At 40.0% G+C, this 18364-nt stretch overlaps 1 protein-coding gene across 1 annotated transcript in view; it reads left to right on the top strand.

The window, feature by feature from the left end:
- Nucleotides 1-4784, top strand: part of LOC121869809 — a 51600-nt gene extending 46816 nt beyond the window's left edge. The window contains exon 3 of the mRNA XM_042371389.1: nucleotides 4107-4784. Within this exon, the coding sequence (XP_042227323.1) occupies nucleotides 4107-4569 (463 nt within the window). The 3' untranslated portion in view covers nucleotides 4570-4784. The remainder of the gene's footprint in view (nucleotides 1-4106) is intronic.
- The last annotated feature ends 13580 nt before the right edge of the window (nucleotides 4785-18364 follow it).

Genomic DNA, 18364 nt, shown 5'->3' with positions numbered 1-18364 from the left:
TATAAAACCTAATACTCTGTTTGCCTTATTTCAAACATTAAAGCACTGTTTTCTAGGCCGTAGGTCAGGGCTTACAAGTACCCCTAAGTCTCTTTCACAAGTCGACTTCTCTAGGTTGATGTTGTTAAGGCTGTATACATTGACATTATTTGTTCTTCCAATATAAAGTACGCTGCACTTGCTGGTGTTGAATTTCATTTGCCATTGTTCTGACCATTCCTGCAGTTTATTTAAATCCTTCTGTAGTGCATTTGCATTCTGCCCTGAATTAATCTGCCGCCCAATTTTGGTGTCATCCGCAAACTTGCTTATGTCACTGCTGGTCCAAGTATCTAGATCGTTTAATGTAGATTATGAACAAGAGTGAGCCTGGTACTGACCCCAGGGGAACCCCACTGGTTATACAGCCCCACTCAGATTTAACACCATCAACACTGACCCTCTGTGTTCTATCGGTGAGCCGTGAGTTTGTCCTATTTGAAACTTTCCCCTCGATATCATGAGCCTGACCTTTTCACAGAAGCCTCTGATGCGGTACTCTGTCAAATGCTTTGCTAAAGTCTAAGTAAATAACATCGTAATTTTCGTCATTATCTACTACCTCGAAGACTTTCCTAAAAAACGTCAGCATATTTGATAGACAAGATTTTCCCTTTGTAAACCCATGTTGAGAGTCGTAGATTAATTTGCTTTTCTCTAAATGCGATCGGATGCTATTTGCTATAATTGATTCATGAAATTTTTCCACTACTGACGTCAAACTGATCGGCCGGTAATTTAATGCTGATGCTCTGTTTCCCTTTTTGAATATGGGTTCTACATTTGCCTGTTTCTAAACGTCTGGCACAACTCCCGTGTCTAATGATTTTGTAAATAAATTTTCGAGGGGTCCGCTAATCTGTTCCCCACACTCTTTCTTGCCAGGGTTGCCCGTGCCTGATCTTCACCTTGCTACTAAGGATACCTAGATTTATTACGATACAAGAAGTCCATTAAGATGGGATAAGATAAAAGTGTATATAAGTACAAAAATTATTGATGGCATACAAGCATAATAATATTAAAAAAAAAAAGGTTTGTTTTCTACCGGAAATAATTAATTGAGACAAACTTGGTGCCCCCAAAAATAGATTATAGAAATTAAGAAGCAAGATAACTGTATCTATTTGCACTGCCTTTTTAGTGAGGATGGTGAATCTGTTTCATGTGTTTCTGTGTTAATATTCGAAATAAGATAAACAGAGTATTAGGTTTTATATCTAAAAGTGTAAAAAATAAGAGTGCAGAGGTGTTATTGCAACTATATCTTGCGCTAGTCAGGCCGCACATCGATTATGCGGTTCAGTTCTGGTGCCCTTATTATAGAATGGATATCAATTCACTGGAATCGGTGTAGCGAAGAATGACGAAACGATAGGTTAAAGAAACTAAACTTGCATTCCCTAGAAAGACGAAGAGTGCGGGGAGATATGATAGAATATTTAAGTGGGTGAAAGGAATCAATAAAGGCGATATAGATAAAGTTCTTATAATATCCGAGCAGGATAGGACTCGTAGCAACGGATTTAAGTTGGATAAGTTTAGGTTTAGGAGGGAGATAGGAAGGAACTGGTTCGCAAATAGGGTGGTGGACGAGGGGAACTAGCTTAGCAACTTTGCAGTAAGTGCTGGAACGCTGGAAAGTTTTAAAAGGAGGCTAGATAGATTCATGGATGATACAGTGTGGTAGTAACTCTCGACAGGAGCTCCCATGCACAGGCCCACCGGCCTATTGCAGACTCCTTATTTTCTTAAGTTCTTATGTTCGCTAAGAAACTCATCCACTAATAAATCATCCACAACTTCATCATCATCCAAGGCTCGGTAATTGCAGCCATGTTCGACACAGTATCCAAACATGGACGTGCAGGGAAGTCCACTACTGCGACATTCACAGTTGTGTTCACACCGTGCCCTGCAATTGCAGGCTATGAGATGAAGTAGAGATGGGGGTACGGGTTCTTGAAGATATAGAACTGGGTTTAAGCGTCCATCTTCATGCCTCCATCCCCAAGCAGTTGGTTCTAGAACCACCCCTCGCCATTGCTGTACTTGTTGGAATACACGAAACGAATACTGGCGTGCTCCTGTTGCTGACGTTGGGGATAATGTAACCAAATCGAATTTGGCAGAACTGCTTGTTTAACTATTGTTCGTAGATACATGTGGTACCTATTTTCACTGAAACTGTTATCTGTTATTGCTCCATACATGACAAGAAGAAATGCTTCACCGGCCGCACCTATGTCTTGTGCAGAAGACTGGGGGTTGTTGAAGACTTGCATCTAAATGTTGGAGTACGGAATCTTCTTGAAGTGTTTTAACTGGAACCTTTCCTCCTTTGCGATATAGAGCAGATGTCGTATCACAGCCCGTAACCTCATGCAGAAACAACAACCTGTTATCAATTTCACCCATGGCATTCTGTAAACTTTTGCATCTGTAAACCTTATCTGGATTAGCTTTGTTTGCAGGCATCAGCATCTTAGTGTCTGTATCAGTATTTGCGAGAGCAATCAACAGGACGAGAAGATCAGTGTCTTCTACTACTAGTATGATTCAACTCCTGAATCCCCTATCTCTGTTGCTGTAGTTACTACTAGTCTGTCAGCACCTGCTTGTATCTGGTGAACCTTGCCTTTTTTTTGTGTTTCCCAAGAACTCCAGCTGTGACATGAAAACTTGTATGTAATTTTCTAGTACAATATCTCGGGATGACACTTTTCCTATAAGACGAAAGTGTTCCTCATCCTTTATGCGAGGAATCCCATTCTCATCGAACACAACGTAAGCATTTCCAAACCTTTCTTTGATATACAATGTGTACTGGGTACATATCTGACTATATGTTGCTGGACGTTGCTACATGACACGGTGAAGAAGGTATCCACCATCACTGGTGTGCATTGCTCCAGGGGGAAGAACAACATCACAAGGCGTCAAAACTTCGAGCACTGGAAGAAGGGGAGTTTTGTTTTCTTTCCACAAAGAGCAGTCATCAAAGAGAGCTGGGGGCGAGCGGCCAGCTCATATGTTAAAGAAGCTGCAAACTCATAATCGTGCTTGACAACGCATACCATCCGGTGGAACAGGTGGTTAGGATTGATGTTAACTTCTTTGTCACGTACTTTTATGGATTTTGTCACACTTGCCAAGGACTTGATGTTATTTCTTCGCTGCAGATGGATGTTACTAAACACTTTGACCTCCATTGTCTCCATAGATGCTTCTCCAACTGACCGGGCGTCGTCACAATTCACACCTTCATTGGCCACGACGCTACTCGCCAAGGAAGTTAAGAGAGGTGTAGCTTGATCGGGTGGATTGTGGTGGAACTAGTCCAGTGAAATATTCACGTTTTCCAGGTCGTAACTTTGGAGAGACTTACGCAGGTCAATAAGCTGTTCAGAAGTGGTACTAGTCACCCCACTGAAGTGTTCCATAGCATCAACTGCTCTGGCTGCTGTAGGCACTGAATGGACTCATTTTGCTATAGTTAACGGTAAAATACCACGCCTTGGAGTGAGACTTCCGGTTGTATTTAGGGACCGCATAAGGACCTGCTCTATCGCCATGTCATTCTAGAATCTAGATTCATGACCATTTTTGTCAGATCTTTGCACCGTGAAATATCCTTGCATGATGAACTTGTCGCATTCTTCTGGTTTCATGATGGCCTCCAGTCTAAACAACTGCTGTAGGTAGTTTTCCGTTGACTTTGCGTAATGACAGGTATTGCTAATCGGCAATATATATATATATATATATATATATATATATATATATATATATATATATATATATATATATATATATATAATATATACACAATATCTCATTAGTCGGGAATAGAACCCAGGACCACTGCGTGTGAACAGGGATCGCTACCACCACGCCACAAGGACAACAGAAGCATTCCTAGGGTTTGTTATATTCCAGAGAGAGAGAGAGAGAGAGAGAGAGAGAGAGAGAGAGAGAGAGAGAGAGAGAGAGAGACCATATCTAACAGGAAAGCATATACTGTTAAACACTCCACTTCTCATGGGACTCTTCTCCTATAACTTCAGGTACAATGAAGACGGTGATCCCGTGGAAGTGATGTTGGTGGATCTTCAGCTGAACGGAGTGGCTTCTCTGGCAAATGACCTCAACTACTTCCTGCATTCCAGCCTCCACGGCAACGACAGGAAGATTAATTTGCAAAACCTCCTGACCTCATACTATTACACCTTCACAAAGGTGTTGGAAGCCGGTGGTGAAGCCACACCCTTCACCCTGCAGGAGCTGCATCAGGAGTACATGAATAAGTTAGAATATGGTGTTCTCTTTTCCACTATGCAAACTACAGTACTGTTTAGTGAGGGCAGCGACATTCTAGATATAGATGCGATGAAAAACAACGATGATATAAAAAGGGTGATGGATGAGTGGCAGGTGACGACAATCAAGATGATGGACACTAATCCGGCCTTTCGGTCTCGTTTCCTCGCCACGTTTGACGAATTGATTGAGCAAGGACTTACCTCCTAGGTGTTGATGTCTCACATGCACAGATTTAGGGCATTTTTTCCGGATTAGTATCTTTTTCAGGTGGGAATTCTCTCAGTGGAGTTTGCATTATAATCTATAACTTGATCCACTTCTTTGGATCCGTATTATATTTCTTATTCTGTAAGCATATGAAGCCATACAGCACTGTATGATATCAGTATGTTACGTTTGTTTAAATAAATTGGTAAAAACAATTTTAGAAATTCCTTTGTTTTAATCAATAACATATATTCTATTCTTTCATATTTTTTGGTTCCTGACACTAGTGATGCTCAGTGGTTCACTGTTGTTCACTTTTATGTTTGTTTTTTATAATTTTTAGTATGTGTTTTGACAAGGGAGTGGTGGGCGTACCATCACCTATGAGGTTCCATAAATAAAGACCAAAAGCACATAATTATCGATAGTACCTGATAGCTCTTATTTATGATATTCGAACGAGAATACACTTTCAATAAATAAGACTACAATATGTCTTACAGGTCGCTCTGAGAGCCTTAATCACTATATATTTTGTATTCAATATAATTTCGAAAAAATACATTAACTGTGGTCTCTTTTTAAGTCGTGATTAACCATCACCATGTATTTAGCAGCTTATAATGACATAAGCTGAAATCGGGTTAGAACGGTTGGGCAAATTATTTCAATCGGTCGAACATATCTCGAGGTAAGATAAAATTACCGAATAACCATTTTTGGTGCTAAAGTCCATAACAAGCTGGAGAAGGGTTGGTTAATAGAGCAGATACACACTCACCGATATTTTGGTTATTTATTAAATAACTTTGTGTAGGGGGAGTCTGTTAACACACAGACGTTAAGTAACTCACAGGCTATAGACAACTAACAAATTTAAGCAATTCACAGGCTACAAGAAAGTAACAGACTACAAACAATTCTCGTGGTACAATTAACTCAGGCAACGAGCAGCAAAGACAACAAGCTACAGTATATGATCAAGTCAGCCGTGACACAAGCTATAAATATATGTATGCTTGTGTGTTTGTGTTTGCTTATGAATAAGTGAGTTAGCTTACTCGTTAATGAGTGTCTTCGATTATTTTGTTTTGTGTGTGTGTTTGTGTATCAAATGTCATGGGCAACCGTACCCAGTACGAATTGGACGTTAGCATAGTCACGGACAAGGCTGACAAGGAAGGTAAGAAAACCTAAATTGTTGGCGATTCCCACGTATGGTACCTGGATAGAGCTTTTTGTTGTAAAAATAAAAATAGGATGAGGGTGTGTTTGCCAGGAGCTGGGGTGGGAGATATAGTTGAGAGGATGGACAATATCTTGTCTGGAAATGGGAACAGCCCTATTATCTGCCTCAGTGCAGGAAGCAATGATATTGGCCGGTATTAGGAGTGAGGATCTCCTTGATAAGTTCAAGAAAGTTATAAAGCGTATTAGGGTGAAGGGAGGGATCGCTATCATATGTGGTGCCTTGCCTAGAAGGAGAGTTGGCAATGAATGGTTGTCAAGGACAGTTGCAAGTTAATATCAGTCCCATTCGTTGATAACTGGGACAACTTTTACGGCAGAAGAGACCTTTATGCTTGGGATGGGGCACATCTGTCTAAGGCTGGGGTGGCAACCGTGGCTGGTTCTCTCGAAAGGGCAGTTCGAAAGATGTCAAAGCCTGTAAACTGCTAGGGGAACATATGAGCACGGGGGAGGAGGAGACGGCAGTGGGAGCGGGTAAACAAAGTGAAAGGTTACAGAGAATAGAGCTAGGAATAATGACAAAACTAAATTAGGCAGGGGGTTAAAACCTAAACACGTCAAAGAGGGGACTCAGATCACGACTAACTTAAATGTCTACTACGCAAACAGTAGGAGTATGAGAAACAAAATGGGCGAAATCAGGAAATGGTATGTACCGAAAAAAATCGATATAATAACATTCAATAAAACATGGATAAACTTCGACTCACGTGATTTACCTGCCTAATACAGAAACAATTTGGATATAATTAACAGATGGTAGGCAAAAATTAATCACAGGAGTAATATATAGACCATCTAATCTTGATAGAGTTAATGAGCGACTTATTTGGGATGAAATGCGCAATGCTTCCAGACATAGCAAAGTCTTTACAGTCGGCGACTTTAACTTTAGCCTAATAGGTGGACCGATCTTACGGGTAACTTAGAATCAGAGGATTTTCTTGAAACAAACCAGGACTGTTTCCTAAGTCAACATTTAACCGAGCCCACCCGGGACAATAATATACTGGATTTAGTTCTGTCAAACAGAGAAAACCTCATTAATAATATCGAGGTAGGGAACGAACCTGCTAACAGCGATCACAGAGAAATAAGATTCTAATTAGAATTTAAGGGCAGTCGTAAGGAAAATTCCATGAAAGTTCCAGATTTCAGAAGGGCAAATTTTGATAGTTTGAATAGACAGGTGAGAGAAGGGGTTTCACGTTTGGGGTTGAATTACATGACCTCACACAATGTACCCACAGAGGGCGACCTCATTTTACCAGGAGACCTGACAACACTAACCTCACAAACTACGACGGTTGAGGATGACCTGATCTCGAGATCTGAGGTTGACGAGTTCCACAACAATTTAAATAATGAGTTACTTAATGCACAAAGGCAGAACATACCATACAGAAAGCTCAGATCAAACAACAATGACCCTAAATGGATAAATAATATTTAAAAAATATTATTGGATAAAGGAAGGCTCTTGGTAGTACAATAAATCGTGGTGAAGTTTACCTCCGAGATTATTATAAGGTATTGGCCAGTAGGGTTAAGACCGAGATAAGAAAAGCAAAGAGGAATTATGTAATGAAGGTAGCAAGGGAGGCGAAGTCAAACCCCAAAGGATTCTTTCAAATGTATCAAATTAAAACGTTAATAAAAGATTGGACCAATACAGTCAGATACCGGCGAGCTAACTGATAATGACGATGTATCCGCTGCTACCTTATAATATATCCTTGGGTAGGTAGCTGAACTTGGATTTATAAATAGTTTGTGGGTTAACTTGACAAAACCCAAATGGTCTTTTCTATTTTTATACAAAAAAATATGGTGTGTACACTTCAATAAGGAGAATACTGTAATTAACACAGTAAGCTGTGAGTGTTAGTTGAAGATGGAGCTTAATTGGGCTAAGCTTTGGTTGGACGTCCCATTATCGTGAGGGTTGAGTAGATACTGGGTAGTGAGCCGGCTCCAAGAGAGCTGACCTAGGATCATCTTGAGACGCGACTTGAGAATGGAAAATACCCATCACGTGATATGAACACGATACCTCACAGCTCATGGAAAATTACAAGGGTGATATAATTATATAACACAAATGTATTAACCCGTATTTATATAAGTGCTACTGTCTAATAGACAGGGCTAATACTATGTAGAAACGAGCAATAATCTGAATAAATATTTTTCAACAGCTTTCACCACCGATAATATAAACATGATACACCGAGGCACCAACTATATGCAGAGATAGTGAAGAAATAGATTAAGCGAGATAGTTGTGACTAGTAAAGATGTTAGTAAGCAAATAGACAAACTAAAACCTAATAAGTCACCAGGTCCCGATGAGATACTTGCCAGAGAATTAAAGGAATGTTAGGAAGAGATTAATATGCCCTTAGCAAGTTGTTTAACATGTCCTTAAATACGTGTGTAGTACCAAATTCCTGGAGAATAGCGAATGTGATACCGATTTTCAAGAAGGGGATAGATCACTAATTACCTTCCAATCAGTTTAACATCAATTGTAGGCAAATTACTGGAATCAATAATTTCAAACTATATTCGAAATCACCTGGAGAAGCACAAATTGATCAGTGATTCCCAACATGGCTTCACAAGCAGGCGTTCATGCCGAACTAATATTTTATCGTTCTTTTCAGCTGTTTGGACGACGGGCTCGATGGGCAAAGCCTTCGACAGAGTCCCCCATGAAAGACTAATAAGAAATGTGAAGGCTAGTGGTATTGGAGGAGATATTCTAAAATGGATTAGGGCGTGGTTACAGGACAGGAAACAGCGATTGAGCATTAACGGCACTAAATCCGATTGGAGTAACGTCACTAGTGGAGTACCCCAAGGCTCAGTACTTGGACCATTATTATTTATTATATACATAAACGACATAGATATCAGCGTAGACAGCATTATAAGTAAATTTGCTGATGACACTAAAATAGGGCATGTAATTAAATCTGACGAGGACTACAGAACTACAGGAAGATCTAAAAAATAAATTCGAATGGTCTGAAAAAATGGCAGATGAAATTCAAAATGGACTAATGTAAAATACTTATTTTAGGAGATGTAAACAGAGAAACAAGATACCAGATGAATATCGATGTTATAGAGAAATCCGACTGTGAGAAAGATTTAGGAGTAATGATAATTAAGGATCTTAAACCAAGTAAACCATGTGTATTTGCTGGAAACAAGGCTAATAAAGTACTTGGGTTCATACAAAGGAGTGTTAGTTACAAGACTAACGAGGTCATCCTAAAACTTTATCTTGCGATTGTGAGACCTCACTTGGATTACGCAGTTCAATTTTGGTCACCGTTTTACAGAATGGATATAGAAGCTCTAGAAAGAATTCAGAGGATAATGGCAAGACTAATCACGGGCATTAGGAACCTTGAGTACAGATACAGGTTAAAGCATCTTAATTTGCACTCCCCCGAGAGACGTAGAGTGGGGGGCGATATGTTAGAGGTGTATAAATGGAGGTCCGGGCTAAACAAAGGGGACATTACAAAGGTACTCAAACTATCTAACCAGGCGCAAAATAGGTAAACATTGGTTTGCAAACAGAGTAGTGGATGGATGGAACTAGTTATCAAACATCATCATTAACTTGACTATGCTGGATAGCTTCAAACATAGGTTGGATGGATATATGAGCAATAGGGGTTGGGTGTAAATGGGACTGTCTCGTATTAGCCAATAGGTCTGCTGCAGTTTCCTCCCTTCTTATGTTCTTATGTTTTTTATGAATTCAAGGCGCACAGAAAGCCTACACACATAGACAGTTTCATACATTTTTTATCGAGTCACCATGAGTCTACCAAAATGTTATTTTTTTATGTTAGGTTTTTGAGATGCGTGTGTATTTGTGGCCCTCAATTTATGGAAAACGAACAGCAGCACATTCAGTTCATTACACAAAAACTTGGGTACCCTTCACTGTTTGTTGATCGTTGGATTAAAATGGCTAAAAAATCCTTTTATAATTCTCAAACTAGAAAAGTTTCTACATTTAAGAATATTTTTACTCTACCTTATAACAATGTATTTGTCCCGTTAGTTCAATTCCGTAAATTATTAAACATTAATGTTGTTTTTAAGTATGACTCAACTATAACCAATATTGTATGTTCATTAAGAACCGCCCAACCTTGAATGTAATGGAAAATATGAAGGTCAGACTGGGAAAGCATTACAACTTAGAATAAAACAGCACAAGTATGATTAGAACAGCATCTGAAAACAGTCCACTTCTCGTTCAAATAAGGAACAATAATCTTTCCATGGATTGGAAAAACAGTATATAGAAGTGTTTAAATCAACATGTGTCCAGAAAGGCTTCTTATTGAAGCAAGTTTGATTAGGGAAATGAATTCTATAAACCTTAGTGATGATGAGTACAAAACTGATAATATGTTACATAAATTTATTTGTCAGTGGCCCAAGGTTGAAAATGCTTTTAAAGCAAAGGAGTTAGATGTAGGATAGATGATTAGTGGTTCTCATATTTTTTACATGACTTGACATGACTTGTTACGTCTCTTATTTTTATAAGCACTTGTTTCGTGTGCGGTGGAGGTGGTGTGTGGATTAGTGGATCCTATGTTATTGACCTGACCTGACGTTTTGTAAGGTCACCCTTTGCATATAAGCCTCTCTCAGTCAGTACAATCTCTACTCATCCCTGAAGATGTGAATTATACGAAAGCGCTTGGGAACTTCGTTATTTCATGTTTCCTATGTGTTTATCAGCATATACATGGATCACACGCACATACTGTGATTTGTTTGGGTTACCACACATAGTCTCGCTTCACTGACAGTCACTGTAGACGGTTTTCGCGGCAAGGAGAACTGGTAAGCGTGACTTGAATTAACCATTTAGACCAGCCTGGATTGCTTTTGTCGCAACCAGACTTCCACACGTTATATTTCCACGGGGATGACAAACCTAGGTTAATATACTTAGTCTCGTGTCGATCACGGTCACTGTAGACGGGTGTCGTGCAGGCGAACTCTAAGCGTGAATTGATTAACCTTTTACTGTAGGTTTGATAGGCCAGCCTGGATTGCTCTGCTTGCAACCAGGCATCCACACGTGATATTTCCACGGGGATAACAACCTAGGTTAACACGCTTAGTCTCGTGTCGACGACGGTCCACAGGACAGGGTGGCGGTGGAGGACTCTTGTGTGGTGTCCCGTTCCCTTCAGGAGGGAGGAGGTGGGCGTCTTGACTAACCCATGGCCACGGGGATACTGCTTAAAATGAGGTTTTTGGGTGTGAATCGATGAACAGTACAACACTGTTTCACTGCTCCCCTAAAGGCTGGCGAACATGCCACTAATGGAAAATACATGTCCCAGTTAAGCCTCGCCGGGTACCTTATCTCTAGTAAAACAAACTTTGGAATTGGTTGTGTGGGTAAGCCTAACGCAACCCATGACAATATTTATATATATATATATTTATATTGATAAAATCACACAGGGAAAAGGGAAACAATGGAGCACCTTAGCTTTCGTCTTTATTCAAGACGTGTAAATAAATCACTGTAGGTGCACGTGATCCAGGTATTTGCTGATAACCACAAGGAAACAAGAAAACACGAAGTTCCCAAGTGCTTTCGTGTAATTCACATCTTCAGGGGTGAGTACAGACTAAGGAGAAATACTTTTTTTTTTATAGATTTGTGGGAATATTACCTACGCGGACCTTAAGCTAAAATGCTGGTCCACCCACTGCTGGGATAAAACACCAGCATCTTTTTAGTTAACTGTACATCTCCACCACTAGCGTGGGGGTGGATGCTCCGTAAGAAACTGAAGGGTTAGCATTCTGGCAACCTTCTCTGCTGTGATAGGGGGTTGTATGTTTCTCCTAGCTAATTGTGTTCCAGGGCACTCTATGAGGTAGTGCTGCAGTGTGTTTCCTGCTTCGCTGTCGCAGGTCTTGCATATGCGCTGCTCCGCTGTTACTTGTTCAATGATTTCCCAAATGCATGGGTATCCCAGTCTTCGTCGGTGGAAGTTGACTTCTTTCCTTCTTGTTATATCCTTCATGAGTGGTGGTATCTCATAATTCGTGACCAGATAGTACCACCTGACCGATCGTGATACTGGCGTTAATCTTCTATGTTTTTCTATTTTCCACTGAACAGTTCGTGTTATTGTGGTCTTCTTTATCTGCTCCTGACCGGGCGGGATGTTCATCTCAATGTTTCACTGTCCTAACGCAGCCTTGGCAGCAGCATCAGCTCGTTCATTCCCTGGGATTCCGATATGACTTGGCACCCAGTTAATGATAACTTGCCGATCTTGTAGTTTTAACCCTTGCAGTAGGCCAACAACAGGTGTTATGAGATGAATGTTGTCTCTAGGCTCTCTGCATTGCAGTGCTTCAATAGCACATCGTGAGTCAGTGTGTATTACAATGCCTTGTTGACTGTTTATGGAAGCATATCTTAGGGCTCCAAGTATGGCAGCTAACTCAACTTGCAAAGTAGAGCATCCATCTGAGGTTCTCCGAAGGGACGTGTTACCTCCTTCTATAGTGAAGGCTGCTCCCGCCTTCATAAGAACAACATAAGCATAAGAAAATAAAGAGTCTGCAATAGGCCGGTTGGCCTGTGCATGGCAGCTCCTGTCGAGAGTTACTACCACTCTCTATCATCCATGAATCTATCTACCTTCCTTTTAAATCTTTCCAGCGTTCCAGCACTTACTACAAAGTTGCTAAGCTTGTTCCACCCTATCTCCCTCCTAAACCAAAACTTATCCAACTTAAATCCGTTGCTACGAGTCCTATCCTGCTCGGATATTATAAGAACCTTATCTATATCCCCTTTATTGATTCCTTTCACCCACTTAAATACTTCTATCATATCTCCCCGCACTCTTCGTCTTTCTAAGGAATGCAAGTTTAGTTTCTTTAACCTATCTTGATAAGGTAGATTTCTAAGTCCCGGAATCATTTTCGTCATTCTTCGCTGCACCGACTCCAGTGAATTGATATCCATTCTATAATAAGGCCACCAGAACTGAACCGCATAATCGAGGTGCGGCCAGACTAGCGCAAGAGATAGTTGCAATAAGACCTCTGCACTCTTATTACTTACATTTCTAGATATAAAACCTAATGCTCTATTTGCCTTATTTCGAACAATAACGCAGTGTTTTCTAGGCCGTAGGTCCGGGCTTACAAGTATTTGTTCTTCCAATATTAAGTACGTTGCACTTGCTGGTGTTGAATTTCATTTGGCATTTTTCTGACCACCCCCGCAGTTTTATTTAAATCCTCCTGTAGTGCATTTGCATCCTGCCCTGAATTAAACTGCCGCCCTATTTTGGTGTCATCCGCAAACTTGCTTATGTCACTGCTGATCCCAGTATCTAGATCGTTTATGTAGATTATGAACAAGAGTGGGCCTAGTACTGACCCTTGGGGAACCCCACTGGTTACACAGCCCCACTCAGATTTAACACCATCTACGCTGACCCTCTGCGTTCTATCGGTGAGCCATGATTTTATCCAATTTAATTCTTTCCCCTCGATACCATGAGCCTTATGTTTTCTCAGAACCCTCTGATGCCGTACTCTGTCAAATGCTTTGCTAAAGTCTAAATAAATAACATCATAATTTTCGTCATTATCTACTACCTCGAAGACTTTCCTAAAAAACGTCAGCAGATTTGTTTGACAAGATTTTCCCTTTGTAAACCCATGATGAGAGTCGTAGATTAATTTGCTTTTCTCTAAATGCGATCGGATGCTATTTGCTATAATTGATTCAAGAAATTTCCCCACTACTGACGTCAAACTGATCGGCCGGTAATTTGACGCTGATGCTCTATCTCCCTTTTTGAATATGGGTACTATATTTGCCTGTTTCCACAAGTCTGGCACAACTCCCGTGTCTAATGATTTTGTAAATAAATTTACGAGGGGTCCGCTAATCTGTTCCCTACACTCTTTTAAGACTCGAGGGAAAATTTCATGCGGCCCTTCGTACTGGTGGTCTCTACGGAACCGTCTGTGTAATACACTGTGCTATTGTGAGGTGTTAGAGCCTTCATGTTTCTCTCTGCAATCTGTCGGAGCTCATGTGGGTTACAGTCAGCCTTTCTTGTTCCAGTTTGTAGAATGTTGAAGACTGCTGGCGGGGACTCCCACGGTGCTGGGGTGCTGTAGTCTGGACTCTTTGTATCAGGTCCTTTGCTGAGGATTGTGTCTTTCAATTTCAGTTGATTTACAGCGTCAGCTGCGCACATTAGCCATGTTTTATGGTTGAAGACATCTCTGTTAAGGTTCAGTGCTAGTAAGAGTCCATTCATGTTGTCACTTTCTCGAGCCCTGGTAATCAGTTTTGTTGCAAAGCACGCTATTAATCGTTCCGCTCTGGTTTGGAGAGATGTGAGACCTATCTCCATGTGTAAGTTTTCAATTTTTGTCCACATAGGTGCCTTGACAATGGCTCTCATAGCGTTATTCTGGGCAACCTAGAGGGGGCAGTTCAAAAGATATCGAAGCCTTTAAACTACTAGGGGAATATATGGGCACGTGGGTGGCGGAGACTGCAGTGGGAGCAGGTAAACAAAGTAAAAGGTTACAGGGAAATAGTGTTAGGAATGATGTCAAAGCTAAATTAGACAGCGAGTTAAGACCTAAACTCGGTAAAGGGAGGACTCTGAACACGACTAACCTAAATGACTACTACACGAACAGTAGAAGTATGAGAAACAAAATGGATGACATTAGGGCCTTGGTATGTACCGAAAAAATCGATATAATAGCATTCACTGAAACATGGATCAACCTATACTCACGTGAGTTACCTGTCGAATACCAAAGTGCGGATTACAAATTGTACCATACCGATAGGCCGTCCAGGAAAGGAGGCGGAGTAGCAATCTATGTTAGGGATAATCTGAAGTGTGAAATAAATAAGGAAATAAAAACTGAGCGGAATACAGAAAAAATGTGGATAAAATCAGTCGATGGTAGGGAAAAATTAATCATAGGAGTAATATAGAGACCTCCCAATCTTGATAGAGTTAATGAGCGACTTATCTGGGATGAAATGCGCAGGGCTTCCATATACAACAAAGTCTGTATAGTAGGCGATTTTAACCTTGGCCAAATGGATTGGACTGACCTTACGGGTAACTCAGTATCAGAGGATTTCCTCGAAACGATCCAGGACTGTTCCATAAGTCAACATATAACTGAACCCACACCGGGTAATAATATACTCGTTTTAGTTCTGTCGAACAGAGAAAACCTCATTAGCAATGTCGAGGTAGGGAACGAACTTGCAAATAGCGATCACAAAGAAATTAGATTCCAGTTAGATTTTCAGGGAGACGTAAGGAAAATTCCATTAAGTCCCAGATTTCAGAAGGGCAAACTTTGATAGTTTAAAGAGGCAGCTGAGAGAAGGGGTGTCGCGCTTGGGCGTGAACCTGAAAGATGACACCGACCTGATAACAAGATTTGAGATTGCCGAGTCCCACGACAATTTAAATAACGAGTTACTTAATGCACAAAGGTAGAACATACCATACAAAAAACTCAGATCAGACAACAATGACCCTAAATGGATAAATATTTATTTAAAGAACATTATTGGCCAAAGGAAGGCTATAGGTAGAAGGATAAATCGTGGCGAAATTTACCTCCGGGAGTATTATAAGGTATTGGCCGGTAGGGTTAAGACCGAGATAAGAAAAGCAAAGAGAAATAATGAACTGAAGATAGCAAGGGAGACGAAGACAAACCCCAAAGGATTCTACCAAATGTATCAAACTAAAACACGAGATAAGATTGGACGAATACGTTCAGATACCGGCGAGCTAACTGATAACGACGGAGAAATGAGCAATAATCTGAATAAATATTTTTCAACAGTTTTCACCACCTAAAATTTAAACATGATACCCGAGGCACCGACTCTATTCAGAGATAGTGAAGAAAACAAATTAAGCGCGATAGATGTGACTAGTAACGATGTTAATAAGCAAATACACAAACTGAAGCCTAATAAGTCACCTGGTCCCGATGAGATATTTGCCAGAGTATTAAAGGAATGTAAGGAAGAGCTCAGTATGCCCTTAGCAAAGTTGTTTAACACGTCATTAAAAACAGGTGTAGTACCTGAATCCTGGAGGATAGCGAATGTAATACCGATTTTCAAGAAGGGGGATAGATCGCAATCCTCTAACTACCGCCCAATCAGTCTAACATCAATAGTAGGCAAATTACTAGAATCAATCATTTCGAGCTCTATTCGAAAACACCTGGAGAAGCACAAGTTGATCAATGATTCCCAACATGGCTTCACAAGTGGGCGTTCATGTCTAACTAATCTATTAACATTCTTTTCATCGGTTTTCGAATCAGTGGACGAGGGGCACAGTTATGATGTGTTATATCTCCACTTTAGGAAACCCTTCGACATAGTCCCCCACAAAAGACTAATTAGAAAGGTAGAAGCGCATGGCATCAAAGGTAATATCCTTAAATGGATTAGGGCGTGGTTACGGGACAGGAAACAGCGAGTGAGCATAAACGGCACTAAATCGCATTGGAGCAACGTCACTAGTGGAGTTCCCCAAGGCTCAGTACTTGGACCATTATTATTTATTATATACATAAACGACATAGATATCGGCATAGACAGCAACATAAGTAAACTTGCTGATGACACTAAAATAGCACGTGTAATTAAATCTGACGAGGACTGCAAAACTACAGGAAGATCTAAAAAAAAATTTCGAATGGTCGGAAAAATTGCAGATGAACTTCAATTTGGACAAATGTAAAGTACTCAGTATAGGAGATGTAAACAGGGAAACCAGTTATCAGATGAACAACGATGCCATTGTGGAATCCTACTGCGAGAGAGATTTAGGAGTAATGATAATTAGGAATCTTAAGCCAAGTAAACAATGTGTTTTTGCTCGTAACAAGGCTAATAAAGTACTTGGGTTCATACAAAGGAGTGTTAGTTACAAGAATAGCGAGGTCATCTTAAAATTATATCTAGCGCTTGTGAGACCTCACCTGGATTACGCAGTTCAGTTCTAGTCACCGTATTACAGAATGGATATAGAATCCTTGTAAAGAATCCAGAGGAGAATGACAAGACTAATCCCGGGCATCAGGAACCTTGAGTACAGAGACAGGTTAAAGCATCTTAATTTGCACTCCATCGAGAGACGTAGAGTGAGGGGCGATATGATAGAGGTGTATAAATGGAAGTCAGGGTTAAACAAAGGGGATATTACAAAGGTACTCAAACTATCCAATCAGGAGCGAACTCATAACAATGGTCTTAAATTAGACAAATTTAGATTTCGGCGTGAAATAGGTAAACACTGGTTTGGAAACAGAGTACTGGATGACTGGAACAAGTTACCGAATATCATCATTAACTCGAATACGCTGGATAGTTTCAAACATAGGTTGGATGCTTATATGAGCAATAGGGGTTGGGTATAAACGGGACTGCCCAGTTTGGGTCAATAGGCCCGCTGCAGTTTCCTCCATTCTTATGTTCTTATGTTCTTAACCTCTAATTTCGCCCACTGCCCCTCAAATAGTGTGTTAAGAGCCGGTGTCGCATATAAAAAATACATAACAAGGCATATATATATAGTAGAGAAGAGTGAGATCAAGTCCCTAGGGGACAGTGAGTGTCCACAATGGTCCGGTCACTAGGCGGTGACCCTACTAATAATCTTCATAGGCACAGCAGCAGTCCGTAGTCAAGTCAGAGGGTAAGATGACCCAACCTTCTCACCTGGTTACAAATCTTCTTAATTACGAAATTATCTAGTTTGTACATACCATTGCTCAAATTCATGTTGACGGATTCGGTATGTTTATTGAGACTGGATTCTATAATGTTCCTACTGTCAATTGAATTACAAGGTAATATTGAGGAGGCATTATTCCAGTCAATGCAATGCTTATTATCCATCAAATGTACAAACAGAGCATTGGATTCCTGGCTTGTGCTAACACTATATTTATGTTGTTTAAGTCTAGTTACATGATCTTTACCTGTCTAGCCTAAGTAAAACATATTACATTTCTTGCAAGGAACCTTGTAAATGCACCCGCCTGCATTGTTGGGGGAGTTCTTGATTAACATTTGTTTTACAGTCCATGAGTTTTTAAAGGCCATATTGACGTTCCACGTTTTTAGTTGTATATATATATATATATATATATATATATATATATATATATATATATATATATATATATATATATATATATATATATATATATATATATATATATATATATATATATATATATATATATACACAGACTTGTACACACTCAGAGGCAACTTCAGTTGCCTCTGAAGATGGGGTTAATAAAAGACGAAAGCAAAGGTGCCCGTTGTTTCCTTTTCCGTGTGATTTATCAAGATTTATCTTATCCACGTTTTCATTGTGGATCTACATGATATATATATATATATATATATATATATATATATATATAT

The sequence above is a fragment of the Homarus americanus genome, unplaced genomic scaffold (assembly GCF_018991925.1).
Source record: "Homarus americanus isolate GMGI-L3 unplaced genomic scaffold, GMGI_Hamer_2.0 scaffold32583, whole genome shotgun sequence".
NCBI classification, from domain to species: Eukaryota; Metazoa; Arthropoda; class Malacostraca; order Decapoda; family Nephropidae; genus Homarus; species Homarus americanus.
This window is presented reverse-complemented; position numbering and strand designations above follow the sequence as displayed.